The sequence below is a fragment of the Pieris napi genome, chromosome 5 (assembly GCF_905475465.1).
Source record: "Pieris napi chromosome 5, ilPieNapi1.2, whole genome shotgun sequence".
NCBI classification, from domain to species: domain Eukaryota; kingdom Metazoa; phylum Arthropoda; class Insecta; order Lepidoptera; family Pieridae; genus Pieris; species Pieris napi.
In genome coordinates this window covers 10,066,393-10,087,265 of record NC_062238.1, presented here as the reverse complement: position 1 = coordinate 10,087,265, position 20,873 = coordinate 10,066,393, and the positions used below count along the sequence as shown (strand labels likewise).

The window sequence follows — 20,873 nt, the reverse complement described above, 5'->3', positions numbered from 1 at the left end:
TTAATTAAATACCATTTAATATCTCGTCATTATAAAACTTTATTATCCTTACATATAATTAAAAACTTAGATTCATGGGCATAGATATATCCTCCGAGGGACTTTGGCTTGAACTGAATGAGCTGAGGGTCTCTCGCGTCTCTTCTTTGATTTTGAGAACATCTGTGGATGACGGACGGGACAGTTTGTCTTTGTGCTCCTTTAGTTTGTCTTTGCTACTATGCTTGTGTTTATGTTTGTGCTTATGTTTCTTCTTCTCTTTCTTTTTCTTCTTAGCCTGAAAAAGATTTTAAATTAAACAAATCTAATAAGTTCATAGAGACTCTCGTTCGTAGAGCTATAAGATTTATATAAGATATACTTAATAAAAGAGCTTGGTCTCTATGATGAAACTACTATTAAGAATGTGTGATTCGTTGACTTTTTAATTCATGGTGAGAAGTATTACCACATATTCATTTTTTTTAAAGACAATTCACACCAATTGACCCAGTCCCATGCTAAGCTGGTGAAGCTTGTGTTGTGGGTACTAAGCAACGGATATACATACATATTATAGATAGATAGACATATAAATACATATTTAAACACCCAAGACCTAAGCACAACACCAAATGCTCATCACATCGATGTTCGTCTCAGCCGGGGATCGAACCCGGGACCCATGGATTCGCAGTCAGGGGTACTAACCACTAGACCAATGAGTCGTCAAAATTTATTGTATCTGATATTTGTCTTTTGTTTGCTTATTATTATTTAAACACCAGTTTTTGTAACAATTAAGTAGGTAACATACTAAAAAAACAAAAACCTTCTATGCCTTACACACGCCGCTGACTTTTTGGGTCTAAGACGGTTTCCTCACTTATAGTGTTCTTTACAATACAAGCGACTGTTAAACGCGTGCGTGTGAGCGCACGTGCGAGCGTGCGTGTGAGCGTGTTACAATACAAGGCCAACAGTATTAAAAAAAAAAATATTTGTTATAAAATGTCTGAAATTTTTGTTCAATGTATTTTGAATTTTTTGTAAATGGAAATATTACCTTAGGTACTCCAAGATCGTCTTTATCGTGTCTAAACATGCCCGGTTCGAACCCGATCGGACCGGATGACCCGGGTATACCCGGTAGTGGGGCTGCGTTATCCGATAACATGTCACGCTTGCTTTCTTCCTAAAAACAAATACTTTTTTATATAAACAAATAATGACAACTAAAGAACACACTAATATTTGATGTAATTTATTGCGTTATCGCAATATTTCATTAATAAAAACCTTATTAAAAAAGATAACTATGTATAGGTCGGTTATCGAAAGCTGGCGCGTTCACAGTACTCACACTAATGCAATTTCACTATACAGTATGTTTAAAAATATTACTTTTTTGCCAAGCTATATATTTTAGTCTACTCTGGTTTTAGTAAGGTTGGGTGGGTTGTAAATAAATAAAAATGTGTCAAATACATATAAATATTATGGGCATACGAGGGTGGATCCAAAAGTTCTAAGCCCGACCAAGAACGTAAAAGAGTAGTTTGTGTAAATAATTTTTCATTTTTCGACATAAGCTCCATCTAGATCAACACACTTCACTTTTACTTCACTAACTATTCTTTCAATACTCCTCTTAGAAACCCCAGTCGCATCTGATGTCAAATTAAATATAAACATTTTTCATTAAACTGTTTTTAATAAGATGCTTAAAATAATTAAAAACATTGTGCACCATTTCAAGAGATTGCCCTGGTAATGTTTGAATAAAGATCAACATCTATAAAATAATAATAATATAAAACAGTAAAGATCAACATAAACAGTAGCAAAAGAAAAACAATAACTGTCTCTTTTATACTCATAAGCTTGACCGAGCGCGAGAGAGACGGACAGTCTTTTCGTGATGTATTTGTGATTGTATTTCAGTTTGACATGACGTCTCGCGCTTATTCACAGACACTACACAAGCACAAAGTGTAAATGTGTTGAAGCCGCCAGCTTTAGATAACATACCTATATGTATTTTGAAAACAAATCAATTTTTACATATAATGTGCTAGCTGACCAGGCAAATGTTGTTTTGCCATGAATATTATTTCTAGGAAACATTTTTTTCAGTTCAATAAAAATAACTATCTACAATAATAAAAAATAGGGGTTGATTGTAGATGGGTGAAAATAAAGGGCTGTATGTATTTTTGTATGCTGTATCATAAAAAAATATAAACAAAAAAAAACTAAAAAAAAAAAGTGGTGGACACTTAGGGGTTTGAAAGATATAAAAATTCATACGAATCGGTCGAGCCGTTTCGGAGAAGTATGGGAACGAACATTGTGACACGATAATTTTATACATATATAGAGATTTTAATTAGTATACAATTAGTATTATTATCCAAATCTGTAACCTTATATCCCATTGCGTCATCATTGATACTCATTATATCCACTTTGTCATCTTCCTCTTTGATACTTGACACCGGTATTGGAAGATCTCTTGCCGGATCCAGCGGCAATGGATCCATTATTTCCGGTTCGCGTTTTATTATTATCTGGAAAAATAATTGCTCAATTAGAAATTGCAGAACAGTGACTTAAATGTTCTCAAACCGTTCATTCATTACAAAAGGAAACTTTGAATAAAATAAAATATGTTTATTATGGAACATAAGATACATGTATCACTTATTCCACGTCATTAAATTTGAATTTGTCGGCATCCCTACTCATCGGCAAAGACGACAGAGGGTGTAGGCCGGGAGAAAAAGCCGGCGTAAAAAACTCTCGGTACTCTTTTAAAATGGCAAATCATCAAACAACACTTATTTTAAAACAAATACCGCAAATTAATTAGAAGTAGCCTGTCTAGCACTAATAATAATATTTAATTACTTTCGGATAACATTGTTAGGAATGGGGCATAGAAGACAGAAATCTGACGTACTTGTCTATTAAGAAAAAAAGTAAAGAAACTGACATAAAGCTCAGACCAAATGCAACAAACTATAAATGGCACACTTTTAACGGGTTTTAGAATAATTAAAAACAGATGCCTATAAAAATGATTGAGGTTAATTCTCATTTGTATCTCAAGAGTCCTGAGCGCCGTCCAATACGTTTGGCAGCTCTTGAAACTAGATTTAAGTCTGATTGACGTTCAAGAATACGGGCCTTAGTACATAATTAAGGTATGATAAAAAATTATGCATAAAAATTTCATAGGAATCGGTCGAGCCGTTACGAAAGAGTATGGGAACGAACATTATCCCAACGATCCCAGGTTAATGAGCTCACTCACTTCGACTTTGGAACAACACGGCGCGGTCTCACTGCGGTAAGGGCCTATCTAACGATATAAATCTATGGGAAAAGCCCATTCCGGCCAAGCCAAAACAGCCCGCGCCGAGTTTTCACGGCCTTTCAGGCCAATAATAAGAAATTATTTACTCATGCAGGTAACACAATGTACACTTATGAACGCCAAAAAAGAAATATACATTAAATACTTCTAAGTTTACATTTACTGCCAGTTCTGAAATCAAGGGCGTAGAACGGAAGAGAAGAACTGGCAACAGGGAGATACCAAAAAAAGGGCAATGTATCAAAGGGATCCTTCCTTTAAGTCGGAAGAGAAACATCAGGCGAAAGGAATCGTCCAGAAGACCATCAATGACATGACAAAAACTTACATCATCAATCTCCTGCTTGATAACGGCCTTTAGATCCAATTCCCTCTGCTTCTCTTTCTCTCTTTCAATTCTTTCTTTTTCTCTCTCGACTCTCTCCCTCTCTTTGCTATGCATGTGTTTCATCATCGCCTGTATCTCTGGTAGGGGTACACACAGGGGCCTCTTCAATCCGTATAAAGTATAATAGAGGTCTACTAAATCACATCTTAACCTGGCATCATTTGAGAGATGGCTGTTCATATTGTTCCACAATCTGTAAAAATTAAATTGTAATTAATTATTCAATTGGAAATCATAATTTCATTCTTTCTGAAGTTATTTCTTTTATAAAAAAATTCTCCAAATGTTTAAAAAGCGAGTCTACTCCTCCCTCAAAGGCCGGCAACACACCCACTAAAAATGGGTGTCTATGGGCTGCGTAGACTGCCCCTTTTGGTCGTCCCGCAAGCTCGTTTGCCCGCCTATTATATTAAAAAAAATAAAAAATAATAAGGTGAGCTAAGGAGCTCAAGGACTTTTTAGGAATGGGGAGATTTGAGACTCCCCTTCTGCCTAGCCTTTCGGCTCTGCCTGATCGAGTACCTGATTGGAAACTATGAAAAAAACCCATGGACATTTGAATTTTGATTCAGGATGCGTTGCCTGCTTTTGAAAGAAGAATACGCTCTTATTTAGCTCTATTAAAAGGTTTGTTTCATTGTTACATTTTTATCGTAAATTGTAAAATGTCTAGTAGGTATGGACATACATTTTTAAATAACCTTATCAGTCTAACTACGCACTAGCAGTATGTGGAACCAGCTGCCAACTGGGTACCATTTATTTAAAGGCCGGCTACGCACTTGCGAGCCTTCTGTCCGTTTGCCTACATTTACATTAAAAAATTGACCTGTGACATTGTTCTTATTTCTACTATTAACTAGCTGATTATTGCCTAAAGGGGGCCGTTCAAGTATTACGTAAGCAGATTTACTGCAATTTATCCCCCCCCCCCCCTCTCCTCTTGTCAGCTAAAGTAAGCAAAGCTCTCGCAAATAATAGTACATAAACGCATCTCGCAAATAACATTATTTGTGGGAATTCTCGAAAATGCCTCGTTTTCAAACAAAGACAATGTGTGGGTAATATGTGTAAAAAAGTAAATAATTACTGTTGACGTAATCACCAAATAAGAAAATCTCCCCCCTTCCCCCTCCCCATAGTACTTACGTAATACTTGAACGGCCCCTAATCTATAATATGCCCACACCCGAGAGAGTTTATTCAATATAGGGGACCATACCTGTGTACCACAGCTTCTGTATCAAGTCGATGTCTTTGCGCACGTTCAAAAGGCGGCATCGAAACCAGCAATCTGGCCAAGCCATGCCTTACTCCCGGATCGGGATCACTTTCGACAGCTGTCAGTAAATTCGACAGATCCTCCGGCTTTCCATCCACACGCACAAAGTCCACGAGACATTCAAAAGCCGATAACCTCACGTCTAATAAAAAAAATATTGGTTGTTTGTAAAGTAGGTTTACGATCGAGATGTTTACGTGATAACGTCTTATTGGTGATATAAGTTTTTGGGAAGTAAGGAATTAATGAAGATAACAATTTTTTCAAATTTTAAATTACATCTATCGTTTTATTCACACTTTTGATGATAAATTTCGGGTGTAAAATGACAAGTTTACTTATTCGACTATGATATACATTTTTCTTCATACATTCACGGAATGACTGGCAGCGCTCGAGATGAGACGGGAGATCGGTCCGTCTCTCTCTCGTTATACCTGCGATCGCGCTCGTGAGGTTTTGGTGTGACACAAGTTTCTGAACATGTCACCCGACTAAAACGATTTTAAAGACGTTATCACGTCAAAAAATCGGTTGTCTGTAAAGTCGGTTTACTGACGATAGTTGAACGTGACAACGTCATAAAAAAATATTGATGGGATGGTTGCATATTTAAAAAAAAAAATTGTTTGATAGGTATTTGTATGGGTATAGAGGAGGTAAATGGAAATCACAATTGAATTACAAGTTACATTTATTTGTACGCATAGAAACAAATTTTGTCAATTTTAAATGGAACGCCTCAGAGCGAGGTAACGCCTCAGAGCGAGGTAACGCCGCATGAGTCATGTTTTTTCGTGCGTGCAGCCGGCTCCATCGATTTATAAGACGTTGTCACGTCAAAAATATAATTGACTCTATAGACGTTCGTTTAAGGTAGTTCAGTTATTGATTATATTTACTATTTGAGCAAGTGATGCCAACTTGGGGGTTTTGCCTAATTTAGGGGGAATATATTGTCCAGGGTTTTTAGGGGGTACTTTATTTTGTTGAAAAGAAGCATGATTAATTACAATTTATATTATCCCTAAAACCCAACCAACAAACTAAACCAAAATATTACTTCAAGCATAGCTGGCTAAATAAGCTATAACTGAAATATCAAAAAGCTAAAATAATACAAGATCGAAATAACAAAAATAAAGCTATTTTATACTTCTCGAATCTATTTTTAATGCATATTTGAATTTACCTCTCAAAGAGGTAGGGTTTTTAAATCCACATTTAGGGGTATTTGATGTTAGTCCTTAAGGAGGAACATTCTGTAAGAGTTCGCATCACTGATTTGAGCATAGATATTATAGTGTCTTGAAAAAATTGTTATAATAAGAAAATTGTTGAAATATATTGAAAAACAGGAAGAATATCGTAGTTTGGTTCAGCGCGCTGTCTCACGATGATTCTTAGAAACTCTGGACTATATTACACGCTGCGACCGAAAACTTAAGTAATAAAAATTGGACTGATAAACAATTATAGTATATTTAATAAAAATACCTAAATTGGAGTAATTAGCCATAATTTAAAAAAAAATATTACAATACTTAACTAATACAATCAATTTTTTTTCAAAAGTTAAAAAAAACTAAAAAAGCTAAAAAGTAATAAAAAACTTACCAATATACTGTCCATACTGAGCATACGCACGAAAAACAGTGGGAATACTCGGCAAATGGCCACACTGCTGCAAACGACGTATCGCACGCAGACAGCTCACTGACACCGTATTTTTGTAACATGGCAACACTTTCTCCAAGTTGAGTACTCGAGTTACTTCTTCTAAAACTAATTTTGTGTCTGCTGATAATGAGTCAGCAGTTATAGGAGCACCCTGTAAATAAAATCAATCTCATAAAACTATTTTAAAAGTAATTTGTACTATTGTTATTATAGAGTTCAGCGTTTATTGTTTTCCGTAGTATTAGCTAGTTAGGTATAACAAAACCCATCATACACACACGCAGTGCTTGTGTTAAGCGTCAATACTAAAATTATTTGTCATATTTTCGACAGGCGTGCGACAATTATTGAACGCATTACTATCACTGCTATTGGAGGAAGTCCGGATTCCATATTGGGTTCGAAATTGCTAATTGGACTCTGTGAACAGCTATTTTTTCTACTACAGTGTTGTAACTAAATTTCATGTGCTTGCTCGGTTTTGTGATAAAAAAAAGTTTGAGTATCTTTCGCATCCATCCAGATAACTATTCTTTAACTAATAATTAAAATAAATACCATCGCGAACAAAGGTGTAAATTATGTTAACTATATGAATAAATAATACCTATGTAATTAGAGATTTTATAACCAGCATTGACAGATTTAATTATCTATGGCGATATAATTATAAATTTAAAAAAATATTTTTTTTTCCAAGGGTGTTTTAATTTTAAATTCATCTGTTTTTGTGAATTTGTGGTAGTTTTTTATTATATACAGTAGGTACAGTTTTCGAATATGCGTTCCTACGAAATATCGCTGCGCTAACAACACGAAACGCTAACGATGCGACGTGTACGGGCCCAACACTGTCTGCATTAAGACGGTCCGGTTCAATCGTTTTAAATCTTATGTTAAACGATCCTCGCGGTCGGCCTGTAACCATTGACAGTGACATTGACATTGACAGATTAAAAGCGAGATTGGAAGGGGATCCAAGCTGATAAATAAACTGCCATCAAAATTACAAAATTATATTGATAATTTGGGCCAGTACTTTAATTAGCTGAAATAAAAACAGCATACCAAATCTTGCATACAAATCTCCAACTTCATCGGTAAAGAATTATTATTATTATTTTTTAGACGATAGACGATATCTAGTTACCTAGTGGTAATCATAGATGGCGCAATTTTCGTAAGGCCAAAAAATAACACATGCTTATAATCCTAATTAGTGCATATTAAATCTTATAATTTGTATAATTAGTTAAAGTTGAATTTCATGTACTTAGTTATGTCTCGTCTCTGAATCTAGAACCAAACTGTCATGTTTAAGTCACCTTAAATAATTACTAAAAAAGAAAAAAAACCTTAAAAGATAAAAAAATTACACAAATATACGAAAAAGGAAAAAAACTCATGAAAACTTAGGTTAATTATTTTAGAAAATAAATATTACCGGTTGGAGAACTGATATGACTGGAGTGATAGTAGCAGCCAACGCGTCAACTAAAGCTGCGCGATAGTAGTTATCTGAGAAGTGGTTCTTCGAATTGTCGTTATATTTAAACAGATCCAGAAGAAACCGAACCACCTCCGGGGGACATATGCCGTGTATATTTCTTAGACCTGGAAAAATAGTGTCAAATCGTGATATAACAATATATACTAATACTAGCAGACTCGGTCAAGCGTTGCTGTGGCTAAGGTTTTTGTTATATTACATAGTAGTAAACTATTCAAGGGAAATGCTAGGATAACACCAGTCATGGGGACCACCATGCTTTTTTACACAGATGCCATTAAATTGTAGCTTGTGTGAAACGTTGGTACTTTCAAACACAGCGCCATCTGTTAGAATTGTGAATATCAAATAATGAAGAAATAATTTGTAATATTGTAAGTATATTTCGGGTATAAATTAAGCTGTAAGCTATTCGATCTTTTATGTTAGATCAAACTGCACACGGTGTGCAAATTTAAATAAAATTAATGAAATCGGTTAAGTAGTTTAGGAGTCCATAGCGGACAAACAATATGACGCGTAATTTATATATATTAAAGATTATAAACAGGTAAAGTTTTTGATGTGGTGTGTTAGCAATCTGCACTACCAATAGGAAGCTATGTGAAAAAAATCACTTTACGTAATTTCTTACGGTTTTCACCAATATCAAGATGATGATTCATAAGAAATGTTTTAGATATATTTCAAGGTTTACGAGTCACGGTTACCGGTGCGAAGCCTGTACGGGTCGATTACTTTTAAATAAAATTGTTAAAAATATATATGAATGTTAAATTCAATGAAATACGTTGCAATACGTTATTTTTTTAAAGTAGTATAAACAGCCTGTTATAATATTTGCAGCAATGACGTTTCGAGAGAATTCATAGTCTGTGGATCTTGAAATGTCATCTCAATGTTTTCCCGCCAATTGATTTAAATAAGAATTATATTGTATAATTAGTTGTTATTATTAAAGGCTTATTACGATTTTAAAAACTTTTAAATTGAAGAACTTGTAAGATACAAGTTCTTCAGTCCATATATTAATTTTTATTCTTTTTTATAAAATGATAGCAGGTTCAATTTCCGGCCAAACAATTGAATATGTGTGCACAGGCTAACTTAAATTATCAATTAATTAAGTAAAACACTGTACTAACCTGCCATGGCAACTGGAATGGTTTTTTGTAAGTAATAATGTTGTAAATTGTCAAAATTGTTCTGTTTTATGATGTGAGGTGCGGAGAAGGAACCAAACATTTTACGAAATATTGTCAGCATCGCGGGTGGACCGGCCCATGTGCTTATCATTGCATTTGCCACCTAAACAGAAATGTTTTTTAATCTAAATAAAAATTCAAAATTGAGGCTTCTGTATGTAACCAATTTAGAAAACGTGTCAACATTACAGATACCGGCAAACTTCTTGAGCATTAAACAAAGGAGTGGGGGGAAAGTTTGCGCATCTGGGACACAAACGTCAACAGATTTACCAATCACGCAATCGACACCTCACTATCCCGCCACCTCCACTCCCAGTGATACCTAAAAATCGCGCAGGACATTTGTTCAAGATGTTTGCCGGTATCTGTATCTACGAATATAATACAGAAATGCTGCTGACACAAATTAAATAAAAGTAGGAACGTTTCGTAATTTGGAATAAATCTGATTATAATATAAAGAATCATAGAGAGATAGAATCATCTGAGATATTTGTGGACATACGAATTTTTTGCAAATTGCATTGAAACTTAAATATTTGATTATTAATTAGATGGACGATGATCCAGTTCATCCAAAAAAATAAAAAATATATATATATATATAAATAATAAAAAATATTAAAACTGACCTTCTTTTTTTAAATCGGTTAGGTTAAAAGCAAATATATCGTATACATTTATGAGTTATAAAAAAAAACATACCTTAGTTAAACAATGCGCGGCCCTACACCTAATCTTATAGAAAGTCTGTTCATTCTCTATAGCATCAGTTAGGGCCATCCTCGTAGCTGGCTCTGGGTAATTATGAAGGGCGTCGATCGCCTCACTCTGCGCCGTGACGTCACGCTCGTGACGTAATTGGTACTGCCATTGGTAGTCCGGCTGCGATATGACAGTGCTACGTAGAAGAGACATCTCGGGATCTAAGCGAATCCATAGTACCGGGGAGTCGCTGAAAAAGTATTTGTAGTCATAAAGTAGAACCTCTTTAGGTCATAAACCTCCAACACTCGAAAAAATTGCCCCTTTCCTTCAAGCCCCAATTCTTCGAAATCTCAACCCTCTATTAGTCGAAACATTCAGTGAGTCCCTGCAAACCTTTTTGGTATATACACTATACAGGGTGATCAAAAAGATGTCTAACGCAAGAACTCATCAGTACCAATCTAGTGGATATTATGAAAAAGATACAGAATGTAGATTTTTTTCGAATTTTAATAAGAATTAGTAAAAAAAAGTCAATTTTCTTATAAAACGCAAAATAAATTATAACTCTGTAGGGGTTGAGCTTAGAGACCTCCCGTAGAACAATTTTTTGCAGCTGATGACCTCATCTATCCCCTATTTGCGTTTGATCCACGACTTTTTGGCCACCCTGTATATTCCCTCTATAACTCGAAAAAATTTCATTGGACCTCTTTTTTTTATTTTTTTATACGTTCAAAAACTGTGTGCCTAAAAGAAAATATGACGTCACAAATTTAACACACATACACATCAATTACATTAGAACATATTCTTCCCTCTATTCCTTCTGTTCGAATATAGCAATGTTTTATTTTAAAACCTTTACAGCTCGATAATATGAAACTTATTACGACCATAGTTCGAAGAATATGTAAATGTATTTTGAATTTTTATTCATTTCAACTATCTTACTCAAATTAGTAAGAATAAATGTTAACCTCCATAAGTCGAAAATTATATATTTTATTATTTGAGTCTTGATGTTCGAGTTATAGATGTTCTACTGTATAATCAATCCTAAATATCTCGAAGAATATACTCTGCTATACTATATTTATCTGTGGGCATGTTGGACGAGCATTTGTAGCATATATTGTAGCTGTCATGATTTTCAAAGGCTAAGTTAGAAAGAGACAGCTCAAATTATGACTCCATTATGTCAAAATCACACTTATTGTCACACTGAATACCAGCTGACCAACCAATTAATTTTGGACATAAAATTTAACAAAGCATACACATTCACCCGTTGTCTATGTTTTTAATACGTTTTGAATTTAGAAAATAATAAATAAAAAAGATGGCGCGTAACCGAAAAATGTGACGGTAATTTTTTTTCCAACGCCGATAAAGAAGTTGGACTTCAAAAAGCAACATGGCGCGTAACCGAAAAACGTGACGTTTTGCTACAAAATTTCTTCCATACGTGGATAAAGAAGTTTCACTTCAATAATGTAATGCTGGATAACATTATTTTACGTCTAATTTAGTCTAAACTGTTTAATTTTATATTATAAGGCTTTGTTTCGCGTAATAAAGCATTTTACACAAGATCGTAAAAATACTTACTCCATTGCTGACAAATCCATGTCGACCTCCTCTCCGGTACAAAGAGGAATCTTCTTCTTCTTATTTCTCCTACTCTTACTGTGACACGTTATATCGGATTTCACAACTGTATTCTCAATTTGCAATGTGTGCTTGAATGTACCGTCTAACTCTTGTAGCTGCACGAGCAACGGACCGACATATTTACGTATACCGCGCTCGTGTACGGAGTCTTGACGTATTTCTAGTTCCACTGTATTTCTGAAAAAAAAAATTTCTTATAGCCTTTTTTAAATGTTTATTAATGCTTGTTTTGTTTCACTCAGTTGTGATTGACTGTGTTAGATATTTAATCGATTTATGGCCAGGATTTATGGATGTTTATGGCCAGCGGTGTGTTGTTAAATATTAATTATTTTATAAGTTGTATAATTGTATATTAAATACGGAAAAATGATTTGTATTTTTGAAGATATACTTCTTTAGGCGCGTTATGAAAAATTGATGAGAGTGAAATTTTACGATGCGCGCGCACCGTGACACAAAATTAACAGAATGAAGTTAGTGGCGCATGTTAGCACGCACCCCGCCTCTGTTCACTGTGTATTTATATTTATAATATTTATCCACATACTTTGAGTTTCTACATTTAAAACACGTGTTTTCATTTTGTTTTTATTATATAAGTGCGAATTGTATATGTGCGTCTGAATTATAATCAGAAGTGATTTAAATTGAATATTTAAATCAATACTAGTTAATATTAGAAAATAATAATAAGTATAATATAAATAAAGATTTATTTATTTAATTTTGCAAATGTAAACTGAACTTTATTGACTATAATGACTCCAGTCTTTGATTATTTAATTGTAATTAATTATTTTATGCAATCAAAAACTCTTTTTGATAATGCCAAAGAGAAGCGCGTAAGAAGTTATACTAACTTCTTACGCGCGTACATAAGTACACGCACCCTTTTTTTTAATAAACAGAAAAACAATTGGACCGGTTTTACAAATTCCTTCATCATTAGTATGCTACCTAATCTTTGAGTAACAAGTGCTATATTTTTTTCTTAAATATTTAAAACATAAATATTCATCAGCGCCGGTATGGGGTGCTAAAATATAATATATATTCATAAGGAAATGATTATTATATGGCTAAAAAGAGGAATTGTTATTCAATTACTTTGACCCTACAATAAACTCGGTCAAGTCGAGGTCGAACGAACTTAATTTTCTTTTTTTTTTAAATTTGGATTTTATCTGTTAACATATCGTTAACCCAACAGATATTTAAATATTTAAACAAAACATTATTTTAAAATAATTCTTGTTATTTACATTTCTGGTTTTTGACGTGATAACGTCTTTAAAATCGTTTTAGTCGGGTGACATGTTCAGAAACTTGTGTCACACCAAAACCTCACGAGCGCGATCGCAGGTATAACGAGAGAGAGACGGACCGATCTCCCGTCTCATCTCGAGCGCTGCCAGTCATTCCGTGAATGTATGAAGAAAAATGTATATCATAGTCGAATAAGTAAACTTGTCATTTTACACCCGAAATTTATCATCAAAAGTGTGAATAAAACGATAGATGTAATTTAAAATTTGAAAAAATTGTTATCTTCATTAATTCCTTACTTCCCAAAAACTTATATCACCAATAAGACGTTATCACGTAAACATCTCGATCGTAAACCTACTTTACAAACAACCAATATTTTTTTTCAAGAAAATATTTTAAATTTGAGCAATAAATACCTTTTCCTATTGAAAACAGAGGTCAACTGAAACTTGGCATGCCCTCCCGTCCTCACCCATTGGTCCACAAACACGGCCATATCTTTTCCGGTCACCGTAAAAATAGCTTTCACGAACAAATTAGTTGACAGCAACAAGTGACCCCAGAGGCCACTGCCTATTTTAGTATTGGCAGCATTTGTCGCCAACGACAATTGTTTATTGAAAACCTGCAGTAATAACTCTTGGCCTATCCTTTGTTCTAACATACGGAGAACCAAATGGGACTTTTTACGCATAACCTGAAAATAAACGGTTCCAACATCAAACTAAATATGCAAACTTATATGCAGTGTAAATACTTCATGGCAACACTGGGAAATTTATAAGCGTAAAAAAGTTGACGGTATATGGAAAGTAACAATACTCTAGGGGGCCTCATAGCCTAGCGGTCTTATTAAGTGGCAGTTAGGTGAGGGGTACCGGGTTCGATTCCCGGTTCGAGGGCAAGTTTTAATTTAATTTAAATTTGTTCTCGGCCTTTGGGAGGGTTGTGCGGCATCGGGCGAGTGCCTAAACCGTACATGGAGGACATGGTCGAATTTCTAAGGCAAAAAGCACGAATTATAAAAATCTCATACTTGACGCTGGCTAATGCACAAACTGTGCCAGAGCCATAAAAAAAATAAATAAAAAAAAAATACTCTGGAGAACCAATCAAAGTAACTATTTCCGCGTTTAGGACAATTTGTTACATGATGTTTACACTGTATAACATACAATTTCTGAGATAAACTTTTTTTTTTTATTAAAAAAAATTTAAAAAATACTAAACAATATAATTTCTATATATACAAATCAATAAGTAGAATGGGCGCAAACATTTACCCAATGGAAGGAAGTATCAAAAATGTAGGTAAAATTAAAATATGTTATAACTTATAAGATTATATATACACATTACACATATATCATATACAGTCAAACCTGGATAAGCGAGAGTTCAAGGGAGAACAATCTCATTCTCGCTTATAGAGGTTTCTCACTAACCCGAGTTTCTCGCTAATGCAGGTACATGGGTAGCGTTTCTCTCTTATAGAGGTAAGGAGGAGCATTAAGTACGAATGTAGTAAATATGTAATATGATAAAATTATGTGCATAATGTGCACAACATATTATGTACATATAGATTTTATTTAGAACTAATTTACACTAAAAAATACCGTCAATTTCGTTTGGGTTTCTGTTTTGTATTTTGAATGTTTATCTCTTACTCATAAATTTTGTCGAATATTGCTTGATCAACAACCGCCGCGCCGCGTTTTCAAAGTACTGGGGACCGTCTCCAACGCATTTAAAGTACATAATATAAATAAATAAAGCCCGACTGTCGCTTATAGAGGTAAAGATAAGTAGCAGTCTCACTTACGGAGGTGCATGAGGGAAAAACGACTCTATCTTACAGAGGTTTCTGTTTCTCGCTAATAGAGGTTTTGGGAGCTTAAAATGACGGGTCCCGGTTATTACTCTCACTTATAGAGTTTTCTCACTTATCCAGTTCTCACTTACCCAGGTTTGACTGTATATATATATATGTATATGTAATATATATATTATTTGTAACCATAAATATTTTAAAATGTAAGTCATAAACGCTTTATTCATTAATTTTAAAGGCAGTAGTGAAGTACCTCTGTATAATGCGGTGACATAGTATTGACATTCCTCACGGGGAAGTAGAAGACGTCTTTGGATTCGACGCGTGCGCCACTCGCTGCCGGCTGCCAAGGATCCAACACGATACCACCATATTGCTCTTCGTATTGCACGACCTTAAAAAATAACACATTAAATTATCAAATTAAATCATATTTTATGAAAGTGTCTTGTTATTTGACACATACAAAATTATTTTTGTTTCTTACACTGCCTGGAAGCTTAAAAGCAATAAGGCCAACCGGTATAGGGCATCGAGCCCGGGTTTACCCGGACCGAAAAAACCCGGGTTTTCCCGGTTCTGAGGCTTTCAAAAAAACCCGGGTTTAATTTTTAAAACTCGGGTTTTTCGGGTTTTTTTAATACTTTTGTTATTGCTATTTATTCACTTCGAATGCAATAATAAGTAAATTGAATAAAAAGACGCTTTGATAAGTTATTATTTAAAACGTAAAAAGTAGCTTGGTTGCTACGTTCCTACCAATAAAACAAGCCTTGCAAGTTAAATTCGCGTTCCGCGCGTCCATCTCAAGACGTGATTCATAGAATGAAGTGTGGAGCAGTGGAGAGGTGAGGGTGTAGCGAAGCTCGTCGCGCGTTGTGCGGGGTGTTGCAGGTGATAATTTTTTTTTAATTAAAAGTTTTAATTGATTTAAAAACAGATATTGTATTTACTGATGATGACTGGAGAAATAAAGATGAGATCCAAAAAATATTGGATGTTATTAAAACTGTCGTCGAGGCGCTATGTCGACGCGATGCAACATTACTTACAGCTAATGTTTCCCTAAAATTTGCATTGAAGTAAATGGATGAAATGAAGACACCACTAAGTAACAAAATGGCAACTGCATCGAACAAACGATACGCCAAAAAAATACTTACTCAAGCAACACTACAGTACTTGACAAATCCGGGTAAATATTTTGAGAACATTCAAAATGAAGATAAAACTGTTTTTATCGGCCTACAGGTAATGAAATGCTAAACGAAATTGTTAATCTGATTAGACGCACAACCAAAAAACAAAATATACCTCTTGAAAATTTACCAGCGCCAGACCAAGACCTGCGAGAAATTGACATTCAGTTGTCTACTTCGACAAATGAAGAGGAACTGAACACACAGTTAAGTCAAGCTGTTGCTACTGATAATAATGCTCCTGAAACTGGATCAGCTTGACCATCAGACGATTAGCTTACTACTGTGAGGGTAGAAATAGCACTCTTCGAGAATGGCGGTACGCGACAGCGAGAGCGTTCTTCTCTTTTTTCTAAAGTGGTCAGATTGTCAGAGGTTATGTCTTATGGCTATGTTGTTTAAATAATGTGTCAAATGCATAACTACTTTTTACTTAGTATTTTAGTTAATTATATAAAGACCTAATTATTAAGCAAACGACTGCAATTTAAAGTATAGTAGAATAGAAGACTACAATTATTCGTTACTTAATTGTTAATGCGAAGAAGAGCTTTATTAATATTAAAATTAATTGTGATACTACAAAAATGTCTTATGAAGAATTTATTTGTATTAGCTTTTAAATACAATAAGTGAATGTTACCAAAATAATTCATTTAATGTTTAAACTAATCTCTGCAAGTCTGTGGTTTAAAAAAGACTAGATTACTTACTAAGTTTTAAGATATTCTGAAGAAAAAAATAAATTTTATCACTTTTTTAAACATTAAAACTGTTTTTGTAATTTATAAAGTACTGTTTCATTTATTTAAATTCTTCCTCATCCTTTATATTTTGTATTCATTGTAGGAAATCGATATATAAACGCAGATTAGTGCATTTTTTTTAAAAATCAATAAAAAGACCGAAATGCTCGAAAAAACCGGTCTACCCGGTTTTGATTACTCTTAGACCCGAAAACCCGGGTTTTCAAAATTGAACCGAGTTTCGATGCCCTAAACCGGTACCATCCTAATTATATATATGTTCTCATAGTACCGGGTTTTAAATGCAATTAAATATATTTTTAAGCTATTGCATAGATTTTTATCGAGGGCTTTGAGCGCGGTGATCGAATCAAGAAAAAACTACACGATGTAATACAGGTGCGGCCAATACGCGTTAGAGCGGGACAGAACGCATACTGCGTATTCACATCTCTCTGGCGAGATCCGTGACGTAGCGTAAGCGCGGCCGGTGCAGCCGGTACGCGTTAGAGTGAGACAGACTATATAGGCGTGTTAGTTTGAGTCTGGTAGAGTGGTAGATTTAATTAATATCAAAAAATAATAAAAATAATAATTGCATAAGTTGATAAAAATGCTATGCAATAGCTTTACCGCGGCAGTCCCCGAGTGCCACACGTTTATTTTAATCATCCTGATAGACCTTATACAGAATATTGTAGTACTAAACCCCATCAACAAAATAATAATTGAATTATTAAATTAAATCATTTTAAAATTATGAAACTGTCTTGTTACTTACCACATCCTTTCTTACATATTTCCAATGAGAAATAGAAACTAGGCATACACTTTTTTACAACAAATTAAGAAAAAAATTGAAATAACACCATTGATACTCTATATTAATTCAAAATCTCACCTTGATACCGAAATTGATCAAACATTTTCAAAATTCAACAATTCTATCCGACATAACATTAAAACTTATAATAGAAAATTCAGCATCCATAGATCATTACCTCTTGGAGTTCTTGATGAATCCGATATCTATATTCGTTATTTCCAAAACACTTCTTTGAGTACAGTCCACATAGGTAATCCGGAATACCTTTTGCAAGCCACAGATCTGACCAATTCTGCATAGTTATAAAACAGCCGAAGAACTGTTCGGCTACAGCTTGGGCCATAGCTTTTCGGCTTATGTATGTCTGGTCAATAATTGCAATCGAATGAAGTAAGTGAGTGCTCAGTATTGACATTGTGGTGTAGGCCGTTGCTTCATGTTCAGTCTGAAAGATAAATACAGTGTATGTTCTTATGTACACGCGTTAGAAGTTATACTTCTTTTGCGTAACAAGATAAAAATCTTTTCAAAAAATTCGACGTTTGTTGAAAAAACGACACTAACAATGGAAAAAACTAAAATGTTGACTATAGCTAACGTCAGGGTGTAGGTTTTTTGGGATGGTGTGCGCGCGCATCGTAATCAGTATCGTCGGTAATGCTTGACATTTTTGCTACTAAAGTTTTATCCAACAAAATATTACCCAATGTACATACATATACGAATAGCGTCAATGGAAAAAGTCTGTTATTGGTCTATTGGCTTGGAAGCAGCGCGTTGCGAGCGCGCTCACCACAGAGTACGTGTACTTAAATTGAATTAAAACCTCCTTGGTCGGGACACATTGTACTTTAATAATTAAAATAATATTCTCCTAACAAAACAATGCTGTAATTTAATTTTTTAATTCTCTTAAAGAAGTATGTATATAAAATATGCCATTAAAAGTCTGTGTTTCATAATTAGAATATTACCAAATGAGATTATATAAATATATTTTTTTATGTTACAAAAAAAAATACTAGTTTTTTAGTTAGAAAAACAAAAATTTGAGTACTAACCTCATCAACAAAAACCTGTTTGTAGCATGGATATGGATATCTTGTAGACAACGTCTCCTCATAAAATCCAAATGCCTCATGCAGGTATCTCACCGTGTTCTTCAATATTTGAAGCAAATTTGGTAAGCAGTAGTGTGTTACCTCATTCATGTGTGGGTCCACATATATCTCAAATGGCCTGTAAAAGATAATATGTATGTGTAGTACTCTCATACGCCCGAACCCAATAATCAATCCATAATCTCAGATTAAGACAATCTGAGATCGGACCGTGACAGTCAATGGATCTCCTATCTACATCCCAATAACTAAACCCTACGGAGACAATCAATTTTAGGCAAGGGATAAAATGCTCCTTGCCATTCCATTTTACCGAGTTTACACTCATATTTGATAATCAATGTAAACCAAATAAAGTAAATAAAACCGTACAAATAAAATTAAAATACACATGTGTATATTTAAAACATAACAAACAGTTTTTATTATATATATATATTAATTAACTCTTGAAATCGAGCTTTCGTCAACGGGATTTTACATACAAAGGTCTATCCACAGACACCGATACAACCTCTCATGGATAGCTTGTATCGACAGATGGCTATTACAATCCGTCGATTGGTTATTGGCACACTTTTTACAACATTTGGATTTAGATTACTATATCAGATGGTGGATTATGGATTGAGATAGGTTATTGAGTTCGGACGATACTTGACTACCTAAGGCCTTTGGTAGTAAGTATAACTCTCAGAAGTTAAATTTCATATGATCTCTTAACCAGAGGGTCAGTTCACTCCTACTATATTATTTTTAAGTAAATATTTAGAGACTCACCCAATAGCCAATGCAATATTCGGAGCACAAGCAGGTGTATTAACTACATAATGGAATGTTTTACGTCTATGATCCGGTGTATAGACTACATCAAGTAACTCCCCGCATGATACAGCAGTTAAACACTCATCTACTGTGAATTCTAATTTCCAAGTACATGGCTCAGCAAAGCTGTCAACACATGGAAACCAAAGTCTTGCAGAGTGGCCGTATGTAAACATGTGAGCAGATTTCTGAAAACAATTCACAGAACTCATTATATCAAAGGCTACATTAATCAATTAAAATAACATTATTAAAAAGAAAATTAATGATGCATTTCTTGTAAAACACATTATTTAGAAATATGTTTACCAAGATTCTCATTAAAAAATATGAAAAAAGATAATAGTAAGCTCTATGGTAATATACCTCAACCAATGTACTCTCTCCTTCGGGAACAACAAAGTGCATTCCCCCTTGAGGAGACTCTAAAGAAAACTCAATACCAATTCTGAGTCCCCTCCCTTCACCAACCAAATGAGCTGCTTCATCTGGTACTTGGATGTGAAGCTCGCCAGAATTGTGATCAGGGTCTATTTTCTGAGCTGCTGATAGATGAAACTGGGAGAAAACTTCCAAAGATCTCCTAAAATTATCCATACATGAGTAAGAATTTAATTGAGTTTTTATCTAATGTTTAGTAAACACTTTAAAGCACTCACGTATTGGGATCATTTTGACATATATCCAAGAAAGGATCAAAATACTGGAAGTTTGCTTCATATTGATCATTTAGGCACACTCTGTATATGCGACACTGTTTAGCGTTTAAACGAATATACCTTAAATTATCCTTTAACGGCACTATGGTGAGTTCAACAAAACCCTGAAATATTGAACATATTTTTAAGAACATTAAAGACAGGTTGCATTTTATAAGGAGTAAAATTACATACAATTACACTTCTTCTCTCGAAACTTATTCCTGTTAAACTTAATATCTGGTGAGCTGTAATAGTAGAAACGTTTTATTAAAATTATGTAGGGCAATTAGATATTTTTCTTATAATCGGGATACTTATAATTTGAATGGGCGGCAATTATCACCAGTCCGCTCTTTTTTCGCAGTATTTCCACTGACTTTTTTATTCATCTTGCTAGGTCATTTCTAAACGAGTTTTTACACTAAGTCGAGTATACTTTTATTAAAGTATTTTTTATTTCAAAATAAAAATTCTAAACAAATATGCTACAAGCAAGTCGAATGACAATTGACAATTGAATAATCGTAGTGGTAAACACTAA

At 34.2% G+C, this 20,873-nt stretch overlaps 1 protein-coding gene across 1 annotated transcript; it reads right to left on the bottom strand.

Moving 5' to 3' along the window:
* On the bottom strand, positions 1-20,841 carry LOC125049488 (transcription initiation factor TFIID subunit 2). The gene is made up of 19 exons (XM_047648823.1): positions 20,651-20,841; positions 20,525-20,579; positions 20,291-20,454; positions 19,998-20,214; positions 19,587-19,819; positions 18,747-18,924; positions 17,861-18,130; positions 15,168-15,308; positions 13,497-13,777; positions 11,746-11,985; positions 10,132-10,381; positions 9,364-9,526; positions 8,153-8,322; positions 6,646-6,859; positions 4,969-5,170; positions 3,687-3,939; positions 2,406-2,549; positions 1,046-1,174; positions 1-277 (listed from the first exon to the last, which is right to left on the bottom strand). Exons 1-19 carry the CDS (start codon positions 20,719-20,721, stop codon positions 59-61), a joined length of 3,594 nt encoding a protein of 1,197 aa, XP_047504779.1. The 5' UTR covers positions 20,722-20,841; the 3' UTR covers positions 1-58.
* Positions 20,842-20,873: the final 32 nt, after the last annotated feature.

Coding starts and splice junctions, on each gene's coding strand:
- LOC125049488 (XM_047648823.1), bottom strand. CDS start 20,721: ATGAATAAAAAAGTCAGTGGAAATACTGCGAAAAAAGAGCGGACTGGT. Junction 18,131..18,746: donor AACAGGTTTTTGTTGATGAG/GTTAGTACTCAA, acceptor TTTATCTTTCAG/ACTGAACATGAAGCAACGGC. Junction 9,527..10,131: donor CCGCGCATTGTTTAACTAAG/GTATGTTTTTTT, acceptor ATTTCTGTTTAG/GTGGCAAATGCAATGATAAG.